This window comes from Leptidea sinapis, chromosome 10 (assembly GCF_905404315.1).
Source record: "Leptidea sinapis chromosome 10, ilLepSina1.1, whole genome shotgun sequence".
In the NCBI taxonomy this organism is placed as follows: domain Eukaryota; kingdom Metazoa; phylum Arthropoda; class Insecta; order Lepidoptera; family Pieridae; genus Leptidea; species Leptidea sinapis.
This window is the reverse complement of record NC_066274.1, coordinates 6,835,557-6,854,650: the sequence shown is the minus strand read 5'-3', so window position 1 is coordinate 6,854,650 and position 19,094 is coordinate 6,835,557. Positions and strand designations below refer to the sequence as shown.

Below are 19,094 nucleotides of genomic sequence, written 5' to 3'. Positions count from 1 at the left end.
TTGCTTGTCCATCGGTTATTTTTAATGTTTTTCATAACTCTTCTATTTAGAGGGAGTCCATAACTTGTATGATTCTTTTTAATATATCAGCTAGGATGAATTTTATGCATTACAGTTTGCTGAAGTTTCTCGAAATTCGTGTTACGTAACTCGTAATGCCTTTATTTCTTCTTTTCTTTATGATTCAGGAAGACATCTGACCTAGGTTGTTTGTTTTTCAATTTCGTAGCCATGGTTAATTTTGAATAAGTATCATTTTATGTTTTTTTTAAATTGCTGCATAAAGATGATTGTGTAACAATCTGTCATTGAAAAATCCTTGTCCAGTGTTGACCTGGAGCTCTTGCTGTGGTAATATCATTCGAAGGCGTTTCGTTGGTTTCGTAGGTATTTCGGAAACATAGGTTTTGCAGAAGGCTGTGGTCAGGGCTGATTGATGTCCCGTCCACTCGTTTTTCCTCCTTTCCCATAAAAGAAATCGTCTCAAAGTGCTCGTCTGTATAATGTGGTCATGGAGGCATATATTTACTACGAAACTCTTAATCTTTCATACTCAGTACTACTGAAGTCATTACAGGCAAAATCTGCAATTCACACCAAATAATATTATAATTTTTATTAACAATTTCAGAAATTGGATCCACTCACATCGCTCACCAAGGCGAGTGTTCAGTGGGAGAAAAGGATACATAAGTCATTAAATTCCATGTGTTCAGATTTAGAGACGTCTTTGGCGAAATTTCGGTTTCAATCTGAACTTGAAGAATTGGCGGAAAAGTGGAATGAGCTCAGTACCTACAATTTAGGTATTTTTGCTTTAATTAAACATCTTTTATAACTCATTTATAACAGACCAGAACCTAACGTTTCGAATCAAGCATCATCAAACCCCGACATTTCTGTTGTTACTTTACGGTATCGTTATCTAAGTAGGAAAGTATTTACCTCGGAGATATGGAGAGTAAAGTCAGAGATTAAATACATAGGCACATACATATACCGAACCTCTCCGATCTAGGTAGGTGTAGTAGGCGCTGATTATAAGACGGCAACCTTCATGCGCTTCTTCTGGCGTTGCATGAGGACATGGGCATACTCACGCATTTGATTGTCTAGTCGTAAAAAATATACAATATATGCCGGGCTGCAAGAGTTTTTGTTTTTTTTTCGTTATGAAAATAAGGGACAAGACGAGCAGGACACCCAGCTGATGGTAATTGATACGCTCTACCCATAACAATGCAGATTCTTGAAAAACTTAAAAAATTCTAGCGGCACTACAATAATTGCGCTCGTCACCTTGAGACATAAGATTTTAAGTCTCATTTGCCCAGTAATTTCACTAGCAACGGAGCCGTTCATTCATTTACACATTACTGTTTCACGGCAGAAATAGGCGCCGTTGTGGTACCCAAAATCTAATCGGAATCCTATGCAAAGGAGCCTCTGAGCTGAGAAATGATGTGATGTGAAGTTTTGAACGATCTCACTTGTTTTCGTAATAAAGGCCTGTATGTGTCCTATACGTAGCGTAAACTATATGAGCATTATAAATTTGTTTGCTTCCAGATTTATCTAAATACAGACCAGTCTACGCACCGAAAGATTTTTTAGAAGTTCTCATAACATTATCCGGATATGTACCATTTACGAAAGAGTAAGAAACCTTACTTTACTAATTTTTATTTATTCTGAGGGTATGTAAATGTAGATTTACTGCAAATATTTATAGTAGTAGTGTGGTTGTGATCACGATCGAATAAATTTTACGATCAGGTTGGGATTTCACTGAAGAGGCCTGGTAAAAAGTGTCGAAAAATTAGGTAACTATTTCTTGACCGTGGTAAATTGAGTTCTTGTCGTATTCTCTTTTTCCCTTCGACGACACGAGAAGGACATCTCATACAGCAAGATAGAAAGGGAAAGCGAATATATTGTTACTGTGACCGAGTTTAACGCGTGTGCGTGTGTATTGACCAATCAAAATTCGACATGCATTATCGGTCTGTCAGTTCGAGTATACGTCTGTCAATGGGACGACGTATAGCTTACCAGCGATAGAAGTATGTATGGAAATTGCAATTCACGCGTCCCAATATAAGGCGATAAGAATGACTTATCGGGTATATGGGCACAACTTCAGATTATTGACAGCTAATTACTGACAGTAGAAGGTAGTAATTTATCTCTATCTGTACATAGTATATTGGGAACGGCCGTAAGTCTATTGTCAGGATAATATTTGGCACCCGAAATCAGTTTCAACAGTCTCAGCGCGCAATCAATTGGATCGAACTGGGCTGGACCAAAGCGTGGTCTAAGCCAGTAAGAAACTTATTGAATTGGTATGGTCACCACACAAAAGATAAGAGCCCTCAGGCAGATAGAAGTAATGTTAACGTAATCTATCTTATATATATAAAAGAGAATGTTTGTTTGTATGTTCCCTAATAACTCCTAAACTACTCAACCGATCTCAATGAAATCTTTTGCAATAGATTCGTTGAAGCTCAAAGAAGGTTTACATATATAATTTATATGGCAAAACAACGTTTGCCGCCAGGTCAGCTAGTATATTATACTTTTCAAGCCTTACGAATTTTCTCTTAAATAAAGAACCTATCACGGATAAATTATTAAGATTATTTTTCAGGGACGAACCGAAATGGGAATTTGCTCATCTACCTCTACAAGTAAAAACACTTGATCAGTTGGTAGGTATGTTAAGCTGCTTATCAAGTTACTCACACCATGTTCTATAAGCCGGGTGGTGAAAGTTCACGATCCTTTCGGAGTACCACATATATTTCAAACTTTTAGGGAATTATTTACCTAAAGAACATATAACCAAAATTCTTTTTCACTTATTTAATGGCCAGACGACTTAACCGTGTTACATTTTATAGCTAATCTCTTATGCTTAGCAGCTTACCAATACTGTACGTATTTGACAATTCGATAGTTGATTAACAAGTGTGTACCTAATTGTAACCGTATATTAGGTTTGAGAATAAGTTACATTTTCATTGTTATTTATTTAATACCGTTTCGTGACCTTTTGCAGGATTTCGTTTTCAGTGGAACCATTTTAATCCTTTAAGAATTTTTAAATTTTTTACTTAAGTAAATGTGTAACACTCGCAATTGAATTAATAAAAAAAAATTGAATTCGCTAAGCCAACTGAAGTGATAATCTAGCAACAAGCAATGTATGGGCTACGCGCGTGTTTTAATAGATCATTATTGACGTAGGTAAATATTGTGCCAAATGCAAAAGATTAGGATATTGGACTATAGGTAGGTACACCTGAAGGTTCGGAGGCTTTACACTCGATGGATTTTTTTATGGAAACAAACGAGAGTACTTACGGGTCATCTGGTGTTAAGTGATCATCGCGCCCACATTCTCTTGCAACACCAGCGGAATCACAAGAGCATTGCCGGCCTTTATACGAAGGAAGGTGTACGCGCTTTTATTGAATCGTATCGTCCCGGAAACACCGCACAAGGAAGCTCATTCCACAGCTTTGTGGTATGTGGAAGAAAGTTCCTCGAAAACCGCACTGTGGAGGAACGCCACACATCCAGATGGTTGTTATCCGAATTTGTGGCGTGTCGTGCGAAGATGGAATTCGGCTGCAGGATGATGGCAGCGAAAAGGTACTGGATGATCAGAAACGTAACGGAGGAGAGTATTTGGCTGTATCACTCTTGACAAAACCTAATTATGTATAAGTATGTATGGATATGGCTTTGAACTTGAATGAAAAAACCAATCAGCGGGATGGCCTGTTGAAGAGTAGCCTAAAGTTAAGAATACTTAGTCGAAGGAAGATAATTGTTGCTTCTTTTTTCAACAAATCGAGATATTATACTATAGTACCTAACGGTTAAACACCAAAGAACAGTCACTGCTGATTGGTAGGTCTGAACGTGCTAGCCCAGTTTTTGAAAAATTTGCGGATAACGTCTACGCAGTCAAGTTTTCCTTAACCACGACAACGCTTCCTCATATTCTGCAAGGGAACGAATGTGTTTTTGAAAGCTTCTAGAAGCTAGTGCTGCTAGCATAGAACTAATGGCGCATTGACCATAGCTTCAGTCGTACCATAGGTGCGTTCCTCGTAGCATGTGATTTTTTACTTCCAAAAGTTAAATAGAAGCTAAGCTAATACAATTTAAAAGCCCTTAAGAGGCGGTGATTGCGTGCCATAAGGTCATTCAAGACGTCTCTCAGGAAGACTGGAACAACTGAAAGAATGCGAAAGTGTATAAATTGCGAAGGAATATACTTACACCAAAAAACAATCATTATATGTCATAAGCATAATATATTGGAATCATCATTTATCCAGTCATAGTTCAAACAGTTATTTTCAAATAAGGACCCATGTAGTAGTAAAACATTTAAAATCAAACACACCGCCGATTATTGAAAGTGATCCCCATTTGAAACCGATGATAAATAACATGAAACTTTAAATCTGTAAAATTATTAAAACTATTAAAAATCGATTAAACGTCAAATAAATTTTACCATCAATATAATTTGATTAATTTTAAAGGTGGCATTCGGGCTAATGGCTCACCTAGTGGGAACTTCGTAATATATTTTAAATATGAAAGGTCTTGAAACCTAACCTACCTATGCTCTTAGCTTTAATGCCCCTAAGTCGAATCGGTTCAAAATACTGTAGCCAGTTGACTGAAGTCGCTGTGCGAGGTAAGATGACGTGATGAAAAGCGACATTTCGCATTATAACGCATGATATCCAGTAATGCAATTCAAGATGCTGGTATTGAGCTGAACAATTCCTCTTAACACTCCCGTCTTGGAAATGCCCACGAGTCCAGCCGATTGAATTGTATGTGGTCAGCGATGATTCGTCACAATTCGTCATTCGACCTTAGCGCGTAGAGGAGGCAGCGAAGTGATATCAAATCGAGGCGTTCCGACAAAAGCTAGACATTTTCGCAGTAAACGCACAAGCGTATCTTCTTGGGATTTCACTGAACTTAACTTCCTCCTTCTCCTCCTTAGTCGTTCACTCTTGACAGAGTGGTCGTGGTTGCATGATGAGACTATAGGTACACACCAAGACGTATCTGTGGTGGATGATGCAGCCCTCGCAATGCGCCTCCACTTGCCACGATCTTCAGCGTTACGGGAACATTGGACTATGGTGGTTTGTGTCGCAGCCTTTATCAGGTCTGTCCAACGCGTAGGTGACCAACCTCGTGACCGCTTGCCTTCCACTCGTCCTTGGACGACGAGTCGTTTCATGGAGTTTTGGTTTCGTGTAACGTGCCCAAAGTACTTGAGGATTCGTATTTGTACAGTCGACGATAGTCTCTCCTTCACCTTGAGTTTTTCCAATATCGAAACATTGGTCCGAAACGCAGTCCAAGGAATTCGCAGCAGTCGCCACCAGCACCACATTTCTAGTGCGTCGATTTTGCGTTGGTCTTTCAGGCGCACCGTCCACGTTTCTGCACCATATAAGAAGAAGAAGCTTCTCATCAGGCGAACTAAACTTAGCCAGCCCCGATTCCGAAATTTGATAGCACAATCTTGACTTCAGACACAAGTTTATACGGTTCTAACAAATAAATTTATAGGTCTAGGCGAGAGAGTAGCAGCGCTGGGTTATGCTCCGGTCATTCAGGAGTATCTCAAGAGAGGAAGTCCGCAATGTCTGAGAGCGAAGCTGTGGGCACAAGTGCTCGGCGCTGAGGTTTCAGCACAGGTAACATCATCGATATAGCGCGTAATAACTGCCAAAAAGCTTATGCTGTTGTAAGAATAGTCAGAATTCAGGTTTTCAAAACTAAATCGAACTCAAAGTAGATTAGTATGTGAATTATTAGAAAAAAATTACGCTCAATCTTTGTACTGGCGAAAAATATCTTAACCAACAACGAGCTCCAATACTAAGACTGGCCGTAAAAGATTCACTCAATACTCGTCTTTTTTCAGTGCAAAAAGATTTCATTGATTGATTCAAGAAAACAATATTCATTGGTGTTTTTTATAGCAAATATCCTACTTCAATCAACTAAAGCGGAGCGTACTGGAGGTGGACCTGATGATAGACAAGCTGATCTTCACAGACGTCCAACTAACTGCCTCCAACGATGACCAGTACTTCGTTTTCGAAGATCTGCTCTACCAGGTAAACAAATTAATATCACATCCAAAAGCTGCAGTGTTTTGAGAAGACTTATGATAATCAAAAATTACATCGTAATGAGATGTGGTCAGCCGATAGCTTTGAGACGGAGTATCTCGACTTTTTTATAAGAAAAAGTTAGGAGACCAACAAAACGTTCACCTAGTACACATACGCTCTACCAATTGTAATGGGCACTAAGTGGCCGAACCAAAAATTCTAAATGACATCACAATTGTGCTCGTCATTGAGACATAAGATGCTAAGTCACATTATCCCAGTAATGCATTAGATGAGGCGCTCTTTAAATTGAAAGATAATATTGCTTGAACATTACTTCTTCACAGGAGAATAAGCCTCCAACTGGTATTGACTAGGAAAAAGAGTTCCTTCTTTGGCATCTAAATACTTCTTCTTATTCTATATACTTCTTGAACGTCAAAGACTGCCACCCATTCGAAAACGTATGCTTCTGACCTGAGAAGAACGGGCGCAAGAAACTCAGCACTTACTAAGGCATAACAACTTTGTTTGTTCCCGGTGATAACATGAATATCACAGTTCCTAGCATATTCACTATGTGCTTATGGGCATACATTGCATTATTATCAAGAATTTATTGAGATGCAACAGTTAAAATGTTTATTTCTTTAAAAAATCTCCTAATGATTCTTTAGGACCTATGTTATAAATAGCGCGAATAGCCTTCTTCTGTAGCACATGTATTACTATGAAAAAAGCTTAGGTAGCACCGTATCGATATCAGTTGATATAGTATGATTGAAAAATTTTAAAGACATGTTCATTGACAGTTTTCATAATATCTAAGGCCTGCATTGTGGAAGCTGTGTCACTACGTAATAAACTTTCGCGCATCTTGGTTTCACAGCGGAATGTAAAGAAGAAATCGCTTAATCCAGACGTGAATAATTCTGTTCAAGCAGTGTTCTGGAATGCAGATTTAATATGCGTTAATTTTAAGTCGAGTGTTTGAATATATGAGTAATAGGTGATGCTGTGCTTCTCCCGCGACTGTGAGGTTATGCAGCAGCTCCGAGGGAGTACAGGCACGCCGCTCACGGTCGCGATCAAGGGTCTTCAGACCAGCGCCGACAGCGTCACCGTGTTCCCGCCTAGTGGCATCATACCCTTCCACGGCTTCACCATGTATGGTGAGAACTAAGTAGCTAATCATGTCCGATATTATGTTTATGTATAATTTTTTAGGGGCATTCAATAAATTAAATCACTCTTTAAGGGGGAGGAGGGAGGCTAACCAAATTCGACATAGTGTGCAGGGACAGCGGGGATGAAAAGCTGTGTGACGTCACATGCTAAAATCTAAAATGTTAAAACTCGAAAGTTATATGTAAAGCAAACATTACTAGCTCGATCTTTACTTATAAGGCTTATGTAGGTTTAAGTCGTCGGTGAGTACCAGCCCGCTGTCAAAATTTTAAAAATAGCTATATTCGTTTCGCTATGCACGACAGCAGGGAAAAATTTGACATTCTGTGACAAACACGGGAAGGAGGGTTTTTGTTGAAATTTCTTGTGGCGTAATTTCTAGATAGCCCTTATAACTGTGTTGTGTGAATTGTACATAAATCACTCTGGTAAATTTTGCACTCAAGCAATTTTCACTTAAGAGCAACCAAGTTAATCATTGACTGTTTATGTAGGAGTGGGTTTCATTTCTTAGTACTACCCAATTCCTGATACCTAAACTTAATACTGTTCAAAACGGTTCAGTGTCTAAACGAAATTATTGTCGTTACAGTAGGCCAGCTCCAACTTTATAAAACTGTTGACTTTTGTGTTGGAAATTTCGTATTGCCAAAATCTAGATTAGAAACCTCAAGACAAATTATACGTAAGCGTGGCCTCTGTGGTTACGAACATCTGAGGATGTGCAATAACTGCAGAAAAGAATTATTTCACACCACCTTTACTAGAACGAGGTAGAGTGAAGTGAAATAAAGATGTTCATTATTCCAGCAACCCCGTTCTGCTATCTGTACGATGACCCGGTGCAACTGTACTTTATGTTCCGCGCGTTCTACTTGCGTTACTGGCATCGGCTGCATTACATCTCTACACATCCTCAGGTAAGATGTTAGAAAGTTTTCATTAGGCTCAGGATCACGCTAACGACGACCCGTTTGGGCGGAGCAATATCCCAAACAACGCGCCCGCAATTGTCCATTATGTCAAACTTATTTGATTTTTTTATAACTTTTAAAACGTTCGCTTATTAGAGAAATAAAATAGCAATTTTGTCTTGTTAGAGCGATATAAATATCACCATTAGTTTAAAAGCAGTAGCAAATTTAAAGTTAAAGACAGCTTTATTTCAATAATTTTTATTAAATGTTATTTTACGTTGTACAAAATTTTTAAATGTCGGATTAGAGATTACATGTCAGCCCCTAACACATATTTTTTACAATCTTCCAGCTTACTCATAGGCCCTCAAAGATGATTATTTCACGATACCAAACGCCTTATGCCATTATCCTTAAACGATTTGACCATTATAAAGGTATGTGAAATAATTGATAATAACTTGATTTTGGGTATCACGCATCTAATCGCTACCAAAAAAATTGAAACCTGCAAACTGATTTATTTTATTTCCGTATTAACGGTTTTTTGATCAGTTTCCACCGTTTTATAACTATTTCTTTATAAATATTACATACAAATTGAAACGCAATCGTAATCTTAAACGTTAATCATAAATGGTTGTGCTACAATTGTCTATTCACTTTGTTATAATTTTATTTGTTATGGCAAACTATAGTGCGAACACATCAATTGGATAGCTTATGTGTCAAAGTGAGCGATTCGAATAAAGTTGCTACTTCCTTAGAGGAAAGTGAATCGTGTTGTTATTAACTTTTAATAAATTGTGAAAACATACAGAAAAGGAAAATTTTATTGATGAAAGATGAGATGAGAATACTTGATTGGACTTTTTTTTTTTGTAAAACAAAATACTGAAAATAATACCGAAAATGAAAATACTAAAGACGAGGCAGTAAGGGTCCGGGCTATAGACTGTTCAAGAACTAATTAAAAAAATGTTCTCTGTGCTCCTGTCAAATCTAACATCAATGGAGGTGCGTTCATAACTCTTTATTTTTACGAAAACACCTAAGCAAACATTTAATTTGTAATTTAAAGAACTATATAATTTATATTTATATTACTTTTATATAATAAGTACAAAAAAGGGCTTAATGGTTTATAATTTCACGATTTTAAAATGTATTTTTAGTAATTTCTACATAAAAAGCCGCTAAAATCATATCATTTTAGGTTTGAAACGCAACGCATATGGTTCGAGTAAGAGAGACAAACTTATGCAACGACTGTAGAGCGTCATCTCTTTCTCACACCGCGGACCACAGATAAATTTATTTCGTTCATTCTTCCTAAGCGATCCAAACGCCATTCAGTAAACGGCACTTCATGGTACGAATTTTAGCCATTCAGTTTAGGTACCTAAACTGAACTGCATCGGAATCGCATCACTTATTAAAAGTTGATGGTAGGCCCTCTGATTGGCTAAACTAATGCTATTGCATAATGACTGGTGTAAAGTAATGTGGAAAATATATCAAGGTAATTAGGTTAGGTTAGGTTAGGTTAAGTTAGGTTAGGTTAGGTTAGGTTAGGTTTGCCTGGGTTGACGTTTAATTCCGTACTACTCGTGGGAACTCAATGGCAGAAATCACAAAAAAAACAAAAACAAAAAAAATAAATGAGACGGAAGAGGGGAGTCATCAGTCGGAGTCTGGAGAAGTGTCTGAATCTGCGACCAGCATAATGAGTGTAGACAGCAGGACAAGTGCTGGCCGGAAGAGGCCACGTAGCGGCAACCATTCTGGTATTGCCAAACGTGGAAGGGGCAGGCCCCTTACAACTGGTCAATATGTTGGCCTGGCACAGGCGAAGAGTGAGTTAGCTGCAAGCAAAAAGGCCGCAGAGCAGGCGGAAAGAGATGCTGCTCAAGAAAAAGAGGTTGCTGATATTACAACTCTTATCACGGAAAGGCGGCGGCTGGGAACCAGTTCCTCTGTGGATTTAGAGGATATGGAGAGTCTGACGGCTAATGAACTCGGCGAACGAGTTAATTCCGCCATCCTAGCCATAAAACGTGTCTCCCGAGTGTCCAAGGGACTCAAGGGCACATTCCAAAAAGCCCTGAAAGAGGCGGTGGCTTCAATTGATGAGGCCTTTGAAGTGCTTAAGAGTCCCACTTCTACGGAGGAAACGATACGGCTGCGAGCTGAGAATACTCGGCTAGTGACTGAAATGGCGGAACTCCGGAGCGAGCAAGGAAAGCTGCGAGCCGATCTGTCTCAATTACGACAGGAAAGGCTCCGGGGGACAGATTCCATTGAATCGGAGCAATTCAGCCTGCTTCTAAAAGAGGTGTCCAATTTGTCAGCCCGCTTCTCGGTGATCGAGGGACGTGTTCTGCGTCCTCCACTGGCAACAAATAGGAGATTGGCAAAAGCTGTAGGACCTTCCTATGAGGAGGTTGCTAGCAATGTGAGTGCGTCTGTAATGGGTACGAGTCCAAGCCGACAGAGTCGAAAGGATCCTGTTGCCCCGAAGCCCTCCAGCAAGGCAAGGCGGGCGCTGCCATCCAGAGAGCAGGTGGAAGGCGCAACAAATGGGTCGGGAAAACAGAGACCCACGGATGTCAGCCAAATTGGAGAACAATGGCAGATTGTGACGAAAAATAGAAAGGCCAAAAATAAAGCGAAAAGAGGACGCAAGAAACAAGCACGTCTCCGCGCTCCTCGTTCTGCGGCGGTTGTATTAACACTTCAAACTGCAGCAGAAGAGAAGGGCTTCACGTATGCCGCTGCCCTTGCAAAGGCCAAGGCTGAGATAAATCTGGGTGATCTTGGCATTGCGGGTATAAGCTGTAAAAAAACAGTGACGGGTGCCCGCATGTTGGAAATACCTGGTACCAACAGTGGTCCTCAGGCTGACGCACTGGCTGAAAAGCTTAGGATGTCCTTGGAGCCTGTAGGAGTGAAGGTGTCTAGACCCACAAAATGCGCTAGTTTGCGTGTTATGGGACTAGATGACTCAGTAACTACCGAGGAGCTGGCAGCAGCTGTTGCTAGGGGTGGAAATTGTTCTCCAGCCTAAGTGAAAGTGAGCCCCATTACATCGGGCTTCTCAGGGCTAGGGACAGCGTATATCACATGCCCAGTTGTAGCGGCTAAGACGCTGGCTGATTGTGGCAAGATATTGGTGGGATGGGTCTCAGCGCAGGTCAAGGTCCTGCAGCCAAAACCCTTGAGGTGCTACCGGTGCCTGGAAGAGGGCCACGTCAGCGCCCGATGTACCTCGGAGATAGATCGCAGTAATCTTTGTTACCGATGCGGTCAGCTCGGGCACAAGGCCGGCTCGTGCACAGCAACGCCACACTGCGTTCTGTGTGCTGTGGCAGGCAAGTCGGCAGATCACCGGGTCGGTACTAAGACATGTGCCGCACCGAAACAAAAAAGAAAGAAGAAACCTGGCTCGCAACCACTCCAGGCCCCGGCGGGAGAGAGTATGGATACCTAAAATGTCTTCATCTCTCCACTTCCTCCAAGCGAATATCAACCACTGTGCCAGAGCTCAAGACCTTTTGTATCAGAGCCTGGCCGAGTGGTTGATCCATGTGGCGGTGGTGGCGGAACCTTACCTCGTCCCCCCAGGGACAACTGGGTTGGTGACCGGGGGGACACGGTGGCGATTGTCGCGCACACGGCCGCCGGCTCCCCCCCTTCGACAAAACAGTCAAGGGCCACGGATGCGTTGCGGCGACCCTTATGGGTGTGACGATCGTCGGCGTGTACTTCTCGCCGAATCGGAGCCTGGCCGCATTCGAGCAATTCCTGCTTGAGGTCGGTGCTCTGGTCGGCGAGAGTCACCCAATCCCGGTGCTAGTCGCCGGGGACTTCAACGCCAAGTCAACGGCTTGGGGTTCCCCGATTATCGATGCGCGGGGTGAGGTATTGGAGGAGTGGGCTGCCACGTCGGGTTTAGTTCTTCTGAACCGGGGGTCGGTAGATACGTGTGTGCGCCACAACGGGGGATCCATCGTGGACCTCACGTTTACGACCCCGTGTCTTGCGCACCGTATCCGAAACTGGAGGGTGCTCGAGGAGGCGGAGACGCTGTCGGACCATCGGTATATCCGGTTCGAGGTCACCGCTAATCCTGGAGCCCCACCGAGCCGACACCCCCGCGGGGATGGACCACGCTGGGCCCTCAAGACCATGGATGGTGACGTCATCGTCGAGGCGTCCATCGTCCAGGCTTGGCAGCCGGCGCCGGAGGGGCCAACGGCCGACGTGGACGGACGAGCGGAGCAGTTGACCGATTCGATGGTGCAGGTGTGTGACACCGGTATGTCACGCGCCAGACCACTCCCACCCCGCAGATGGGTGTACTGGTGGTCGGCGAACCTGCGCCGGCTTCGTGAAGCGTGCGTTGCAGCCAGACGCCAGTACACTCACTACAGAAGGCGGCGAAGACGGGTGGATGCCGAGGAAAGCCGCCTCTACACCGAGTACAGGGGGAGATGCACTTCATTGCAGATCGCCATAGACGAGGCAAAGTCCGAGTCGTGGGGAGAGTGGTTGGAGACTCTGAATAGAGATCCCTGGGGGCGTCCGTACAAGACAGTGCGTGGTCAGCTGCGCCCCTGGGCCCCTCCGCTGACCCAGAGTCTCCAACCAGAGGTGGTTTCAAACGTTATCGCCACTCTCTTCCCATTGAGGGCTGACTCGGCGCTTCCGCCTATGGCAGCTGCGACGTCGGAGGGCCCGGACGCCTCGATTCCCGAGGTGTCCCAAGAAGATCTGGAAGCCGCAGTTCAGCGGCTTCGCGCCAAGAGCACCGCACCGGGCCCCGACGGAGTACCCGGTAGGGTGTGGGTGCTCGCCTTGAAGGCCCTCGGGCCCAGAGTGGTCGAGCTCTTCGACACGTGTATGCGGCGTGGTCGCTTTCCGAAGAAGTGGAAGATCGGTAGGCTCGTGTTGCTGCGCAAGGAGGGTCGCCCGGCAAACTCGCCGTCGGCGTACCGGCCCATAGTGTTGCTCGACGAGGTGAGCAAGCTCTTCGAGCGGATTATTTCCGCGCGCCTCGTCGCCAATTCACATTTTATTCTTAAAAATGTCATGCCATATCGTCCTGGAATCACCGCACAAGGAAGCTCATTCCACAGCTTAGTCGTACGTGGAAAAAAGTTCCTTGAAAACCGCACTGTGGAGGAACGCCACCCATCCAGATCGTGGGGATGATATCCAAATTTGTAGCGAGTCGTGCGAAGCTGGAATTCGGCGGCAGGAATCAGGTCAAACAGAAAGAAAGAAAGAAAAAATGTTTATCGACGTTATTACACAATCTGATTATAGTTCTTAAAGTTATACTATTCTAATTATGATCTAATGACGCCAATGGCCAACGCCCCCAACTCAGCATAGTTGTGGTTTCCAAAGAATCCACAACGATGGTCTTCCGTGGAAACCCAGAGAGCGCTACTTACGTGCAGCTCGGAACACTCCCCGTGATAAATACGGTAGAAGAGACACAATGAACCGACGTCTCTACGCAACGCCAAGTGATCCAGTCGTTCACAGAGCACTGGGTCCCCGACAATTCGAGCAGCTCTATACTGGGTTGCGCCCGACCAGAGAGGACATGAGAAATACTCCATATGTGACCGAACCTGCGCTTTGTAGAGCGCTAGAATGTGGTTTGTTTTGAAGTATTGACGTGCTCTATTCATGATGCCCAGCTTCTTCAAACCAGTTTGGCTTTGCCTTCCAAATGACCGCGATCTTCAATATAACAGGTTGTTGGAAAGATGCGCTAGGATTCTGGGTTTCATTCCACAACTAATCAACTGTTTCATTCATTGGGGAAATATAAATACGGTTATGAAAATATGTTTAATACTTTCTTTCTTATCAGGACGCGATTTTTGATACACAATTTTATTGCAGCCCGTTACGATCAGGAAACATGGATGCGGATGATATTCGCAGGGAGTTGGAATACAAAAGAGTTATGAATATTTACGTGATAGCAACGATCGGTATTGTGTACGGCTTTTCTGCTGACATTCAAATGAATGCTTGATATGATGTCTGTGGAAATTATAGCTTGAAATGTGAATAATGAAGATGCAAACAGTATTTCGAAAAATAATTATAAAGGATCGGTTGGTTTAGACCGGGTGTATCGTGCTGAAGCTAAAGATGAAGGTTTTTGAAGTGAAAACATCTTTAGCGGCGTTGAGTACAGTCGTTGAAATTATGGATAAAAATTTATACTTCTAACCTTTTTGATAATTAGTCTATAGCATATATATAGCCCAGTGAGTTGCTGGACTTTTGTCCTTTTATCTATTGCTGGGTGACTCTGTTCGTATTTGCAATGGATTGGACAACCTGGAAATGGCTTCGTCTGGTTGAATCAAACATTATATACAACATACGTTGCAACATTTTAAGTGTGATACGATAAGTTATGTGATAGGTGACAATTATTGAATTGAAAACTTCTTTAGCATCGTTGTGATTTGAAAGTTAATGAAACGAAAAGCGCGATACTAAAAAGAGACGAGAGAAGATTTAACGTGGCAGAAAATGAGATAGGAAGCATTATACAGTGTTTTGGTACCAGGCGATCATAGTTGAAGAAGAGGTTGTGTTAAGTATAACGCGAGTATTACCTTAATATATTGTGCCGTCAAGCGCACTACGTATTACTACTTATCACCAGGAGAACAGAAACATGGTAGCGGTGATAGTAATGTATTTCATTGCGGTTGAAATCATGTGTTATCCTAACAATATGTACCAGGGATTCATATGCAGTTTAGGGGTTCATGCACAATGCAGGTTTCACTTCTGACATGTGTACTTTACACGAACGCAATATTTTTTTTGAATACGGAAGTGAAACGGGGGCTACAGCTTAATAAGAAACACAGTCTGTGACGAAATACGCAGTCACGTTGTTCTGATATAAGAAATGTAAATATCATAGCCATTATTCCTTTTTCGGATTACTTGAAAAGCCGCTGATATTAAGTCGTATAATACATTTTGCTTGCGAGCGCATTACTCAAGATGAAAAGTTTCGTCATTCGCGAGTTAAATGACACGGACCGAGAACAAAGTCGCCACGTTTAGAATCATCGTAGATGGATCTACATAATTTGCTACTTAGCAAGCGGTTTGAGTAATAATTAAGTTTATTCGAGAGTTAAGTCAATTTATTTAATATTATATAAATTAATATTATTTATCTTTAGTGGATCACTACATAACTCATTAAAAATAAACATAATCAGCAGTATGTCAATTATGAGTAAGGGCAAAAGTTGAAGTGAGATAAGTTGAAATATTGAAGTATTTAACATGCAAATACGAAGATCTGAATAGATTGACTGGGCAAAACAGTAAAAAAACTCAGCGTATGAGAATATTTCACGATCAGATCACAAGACCTCAAGGAAACAGGTCTCTCTTCTTTGTTATTTTCCTCGCTACACAGGCTCTTTCTTGTTAGTTCCAGAGCCTCATTTCTAACAAGATTGCTTGATTTTTTTTTATGAAAAAGGCACGAGACGAGCAGGACATTCAGCTGATTGTGTTTAATACGCCCTGCCCATAACAATGCAGTGCCGTTCTGGATTCTTGAAAAACCCAAAAGTCTGATCGGCACTACAATTGCGCTCTTCACCTTGATACATAAAATGTTAAGTCTCAATTGCCCAGTAATTTCAATACCTACGGCGCCCTTGAGACCGAAACACAATAATGTTTACACGTTACTGCTTCACGGAAGTAATAGGCGCCTCCGCAAAGGAGCCTCCCACTGGTAAATTAATTAGTTTATTCATTTCATTATTTTAATAACATTCTAATTAGTAAAGACACTTCATCTGCAGTTTTATATATCTATGTAACAGAATGAGAGGCTGCAGAGAGGCTGTACCTTATTGTAAGAAAACAATGATGTCACCCGGAGCGCTTCTGTCTGTCTGTCTGTTGTGTTATGTTCTGTGCCGGTTCACTCTGGCATATTGTGTAATCTTACAACATTGCAACGCACTAAGTTGATACAGTCTCTTCCTAATTTGTATTACTGCGATATGATCCTCAATTATATAATAATATATAATCTATAAATCAGAGCCCACAACTACATAAAAAATCTACATATTCTCTAAAAAAAATACTAAAACAAATATTTACTTAAGATGGATTATTTAAAAACCGAAAACTTTCTAAAGGTCAAAATAATTAGCAAAGGACATTAAAATTGCATAATGTTATTTTAATAGGTATGAAATAGTATTTTATGCAACAGTTGTATGATGAGGGTCAAAAAACACAAGTGGTGTGGCTTAGGTTAGGTTAATGACGCCAAGGTGTCGCATATAATTATTCTACAACTAGGTAATTTTAAATAAAAAGAAATAAACAAATTAATATCACAAGTTTTCGATTGCTGCTTAAATGGGCGGGAAATGTATTCTATACATACAATTTATCACTGGTGGCTTCATTTTTCCTTCAAGGAAATGCAAAGGTACACCCATACAGCCAACGCGAGAAATTTGATAGTTACAAAATATACCTAGCGGCATCTTGGCAAATTATATTAACAAGATTTTTTCTTAAGTGAACATATGTTAGTCTAATGATTTTAACATGAAATACTTAATGTTTATATGAACCTACAATACCTAACCTAGATTTAGTTGACTGTGGCACCAAAACAACTGTGCTTTTTTGGCAACATTATTATAGTACGGTAAATGCTTTATTAGGCCATAAAGTATAGACTTTTTCAATGACTCAATAAAGTATGTACATAAATTAGTGATTGTGGCTATATAAATACCAGATAAAAGTAGAGTAGAAAAAAAATATTACAACTCTTCTATTTATTTATAATCCTAAATTATATTTACATATTATATTATTCTCAACATACTTATATATACATAGTATCTTCAAAATGTAGTAAACTACAAATGTTACAATATTACTATCTATCTATTTAAATTTGTGTTTTAGATATATTAACATATTATTTAGCAGTTCGAAAAAAATAAGAAAGAAAATATTGAAGTAAAATAAAAAAATCTTAAGGTGTTCTACATACTATATTTGTTAAAACATAACATTGAGACGTAAAGCTAACTCTACCGCAATACAGTTTTAGTGTGTTGCATTAAAACTAGTGCGGAGGGTAGATTAAAATATTTTTGTTGTAATATTTATTTTTACTTCTTTTGTAACAGGCTTAGTAACTATAAGTTTAAATTTTTGATGAAAATTGCGGAGTCATCTCTATGTGATTCATGTGGAACAATTGAGATGTTGTTCAATAAGTTTAAATGAATGTGTCCGATTTCAGTCTAATAGAGACAAAATTGTAGGACTTATGGGTTTGAACAGATTTGATACGGTCATGTTTGTAAATATACTTGCCCGTCCTACATCTAGGGATGCCATAAGTGTGTTTGAATCCATAAGTCTTATTTGTTGAACACTGTACTGCATTTCCTTTTATTAACGTTTTTTTTTAGTTTGTTAAGATAAGAATTTTGTTTTTTTAATGTTCTTAGAATATAATGGAGCTGACATGTACATACATATAATAGCCCCTATATAAATAAATAAATAAAAATTGCTATTTAAAGCTGGGGACCGATCCAATGGCCTTGAGGAATCGAGCGCAGCTAGATGACCTCTCTCACACAAGATCGCGATAGTTTTTAGTACAATTTTTATCAAGATTGTAAGATTTGTATGGCTCCAACTGTAAGAGTTAGGGGTATTTTGGTGATTACTTTTCGTAACGTCTATAAAAAATAGAAATATAAAGAAAAAAAGAATTTTATCCTCACATTCTGTAGATATATAATTATTTATTTGTAAAAATATAAGCTTTACATAAACCGTCAAGAAATTGTTTCAATCATGCGCTATTTTGGCGATTTCTTGGGATAGCAGTTAAATAGTTTATGCTTAAAACTGTATCATTTGGAAGGACTAAATATTAAAATTACAATGAATAATAAGTTATGGTTTTTACTATTTTATTTATGGTACTTTCATTGTCTACAACAACAGCTTGTGAAACTCGCAACTACTTGATAATTAACTAAAATGAGCCGGATTCGTATCTGTCAATAGAACCCCAAGCTTATCCATTGATTTGTCAAATAAAGTATTTGGCCAGTTAATGGCTGCGGGAGTGATAGCTGATCATCCATCTTGCATCCATACAATATCATCGTGAACAGTCACTTCCTGAGGTCATTGGTCGATTCTGTCGTCGCTAATTTAGTCAAAGTCAAATAAACTTTATTAAATTAGGCTTTAACAGAAAAAGTAGAGCTCGTGAAAGAAGGCTGTGATACACGTATAACAATTTATTTTGTAAGGTGCTGCCCCCAATATATGAATCTTGTTGAAATAATATCAAATATTTCATTAAAAGTAATAACGATTTAACAGTATGAATATAAATTATCGTATATTGGATGCATCAACCTTAAGAGCTTGAATTAATTCTTTGTGTAAGGATGCTTCGTGAACATGATGGTCGTGATTAGTGTCATAATTAGTATTTGCATCCAATAAATACAATTAGCCTTAATTAACTTTAATTCCTAAAATATCCAAAAGAAAATAAATGCTTCCTCTATTCGTAATTTTTGGGTCACAGATTGAAGTTCGTATAACATAAATCTCCTTAGATCTTGAAGTTAAAATAAATTAATAACTTTGACTTATCGATTAATAACAGTTTTCTTGTCATTTCTGATGTACCTGAACATTTTATTTAAATAAGTAAAGTTATATATTGATATATATA

The 19,094-nt window shown here is 40.1% G+C and overlaps 1 protein-coding gene and 1 long non-coding RNA gene across 2 annotated transcripts; both read left to right on the top strand.

Annotated features, from left to right (window-relative positions):
• The first annotated feature begins 660 nt into the window (after positions 1–660).
• Positions 661–2,714, top strand: LOC126966425 (uncharacterized). The gene is made up of 3 exons (XR_007729735.1): positions 661–806; positions 1,570–1,657; positions 2,654–2,714. It is a non-coding gene; the product is annotated as an uncharacterized LOC126966425 (long non-coding RNA).
• A 2,466-nt stretch (positions 2,715–5,180) lies between these two features.
• LOC126966634 (TBC1 domain family member 19-like) lies at positions 5,181–15,636 on the top strand. Its single transcript, XM_050810795.1, has 6 exons — positions 5,181–5,186; positions 5,583–5,747; positions 6,036–6,173; positions 7,180–7,342; positions 8,169–8,278; positions 15,631–15,636. Exons 1-6 carry the CDS (start codon positions 5,181–5,183, stop codon positions 15,634–15,636), a joined length of 588 nt encoding a protein of 195 aa, XP_050666752.1.
• Positions 15,637–19,094: the final 3,458 nt, after the last annotated feature.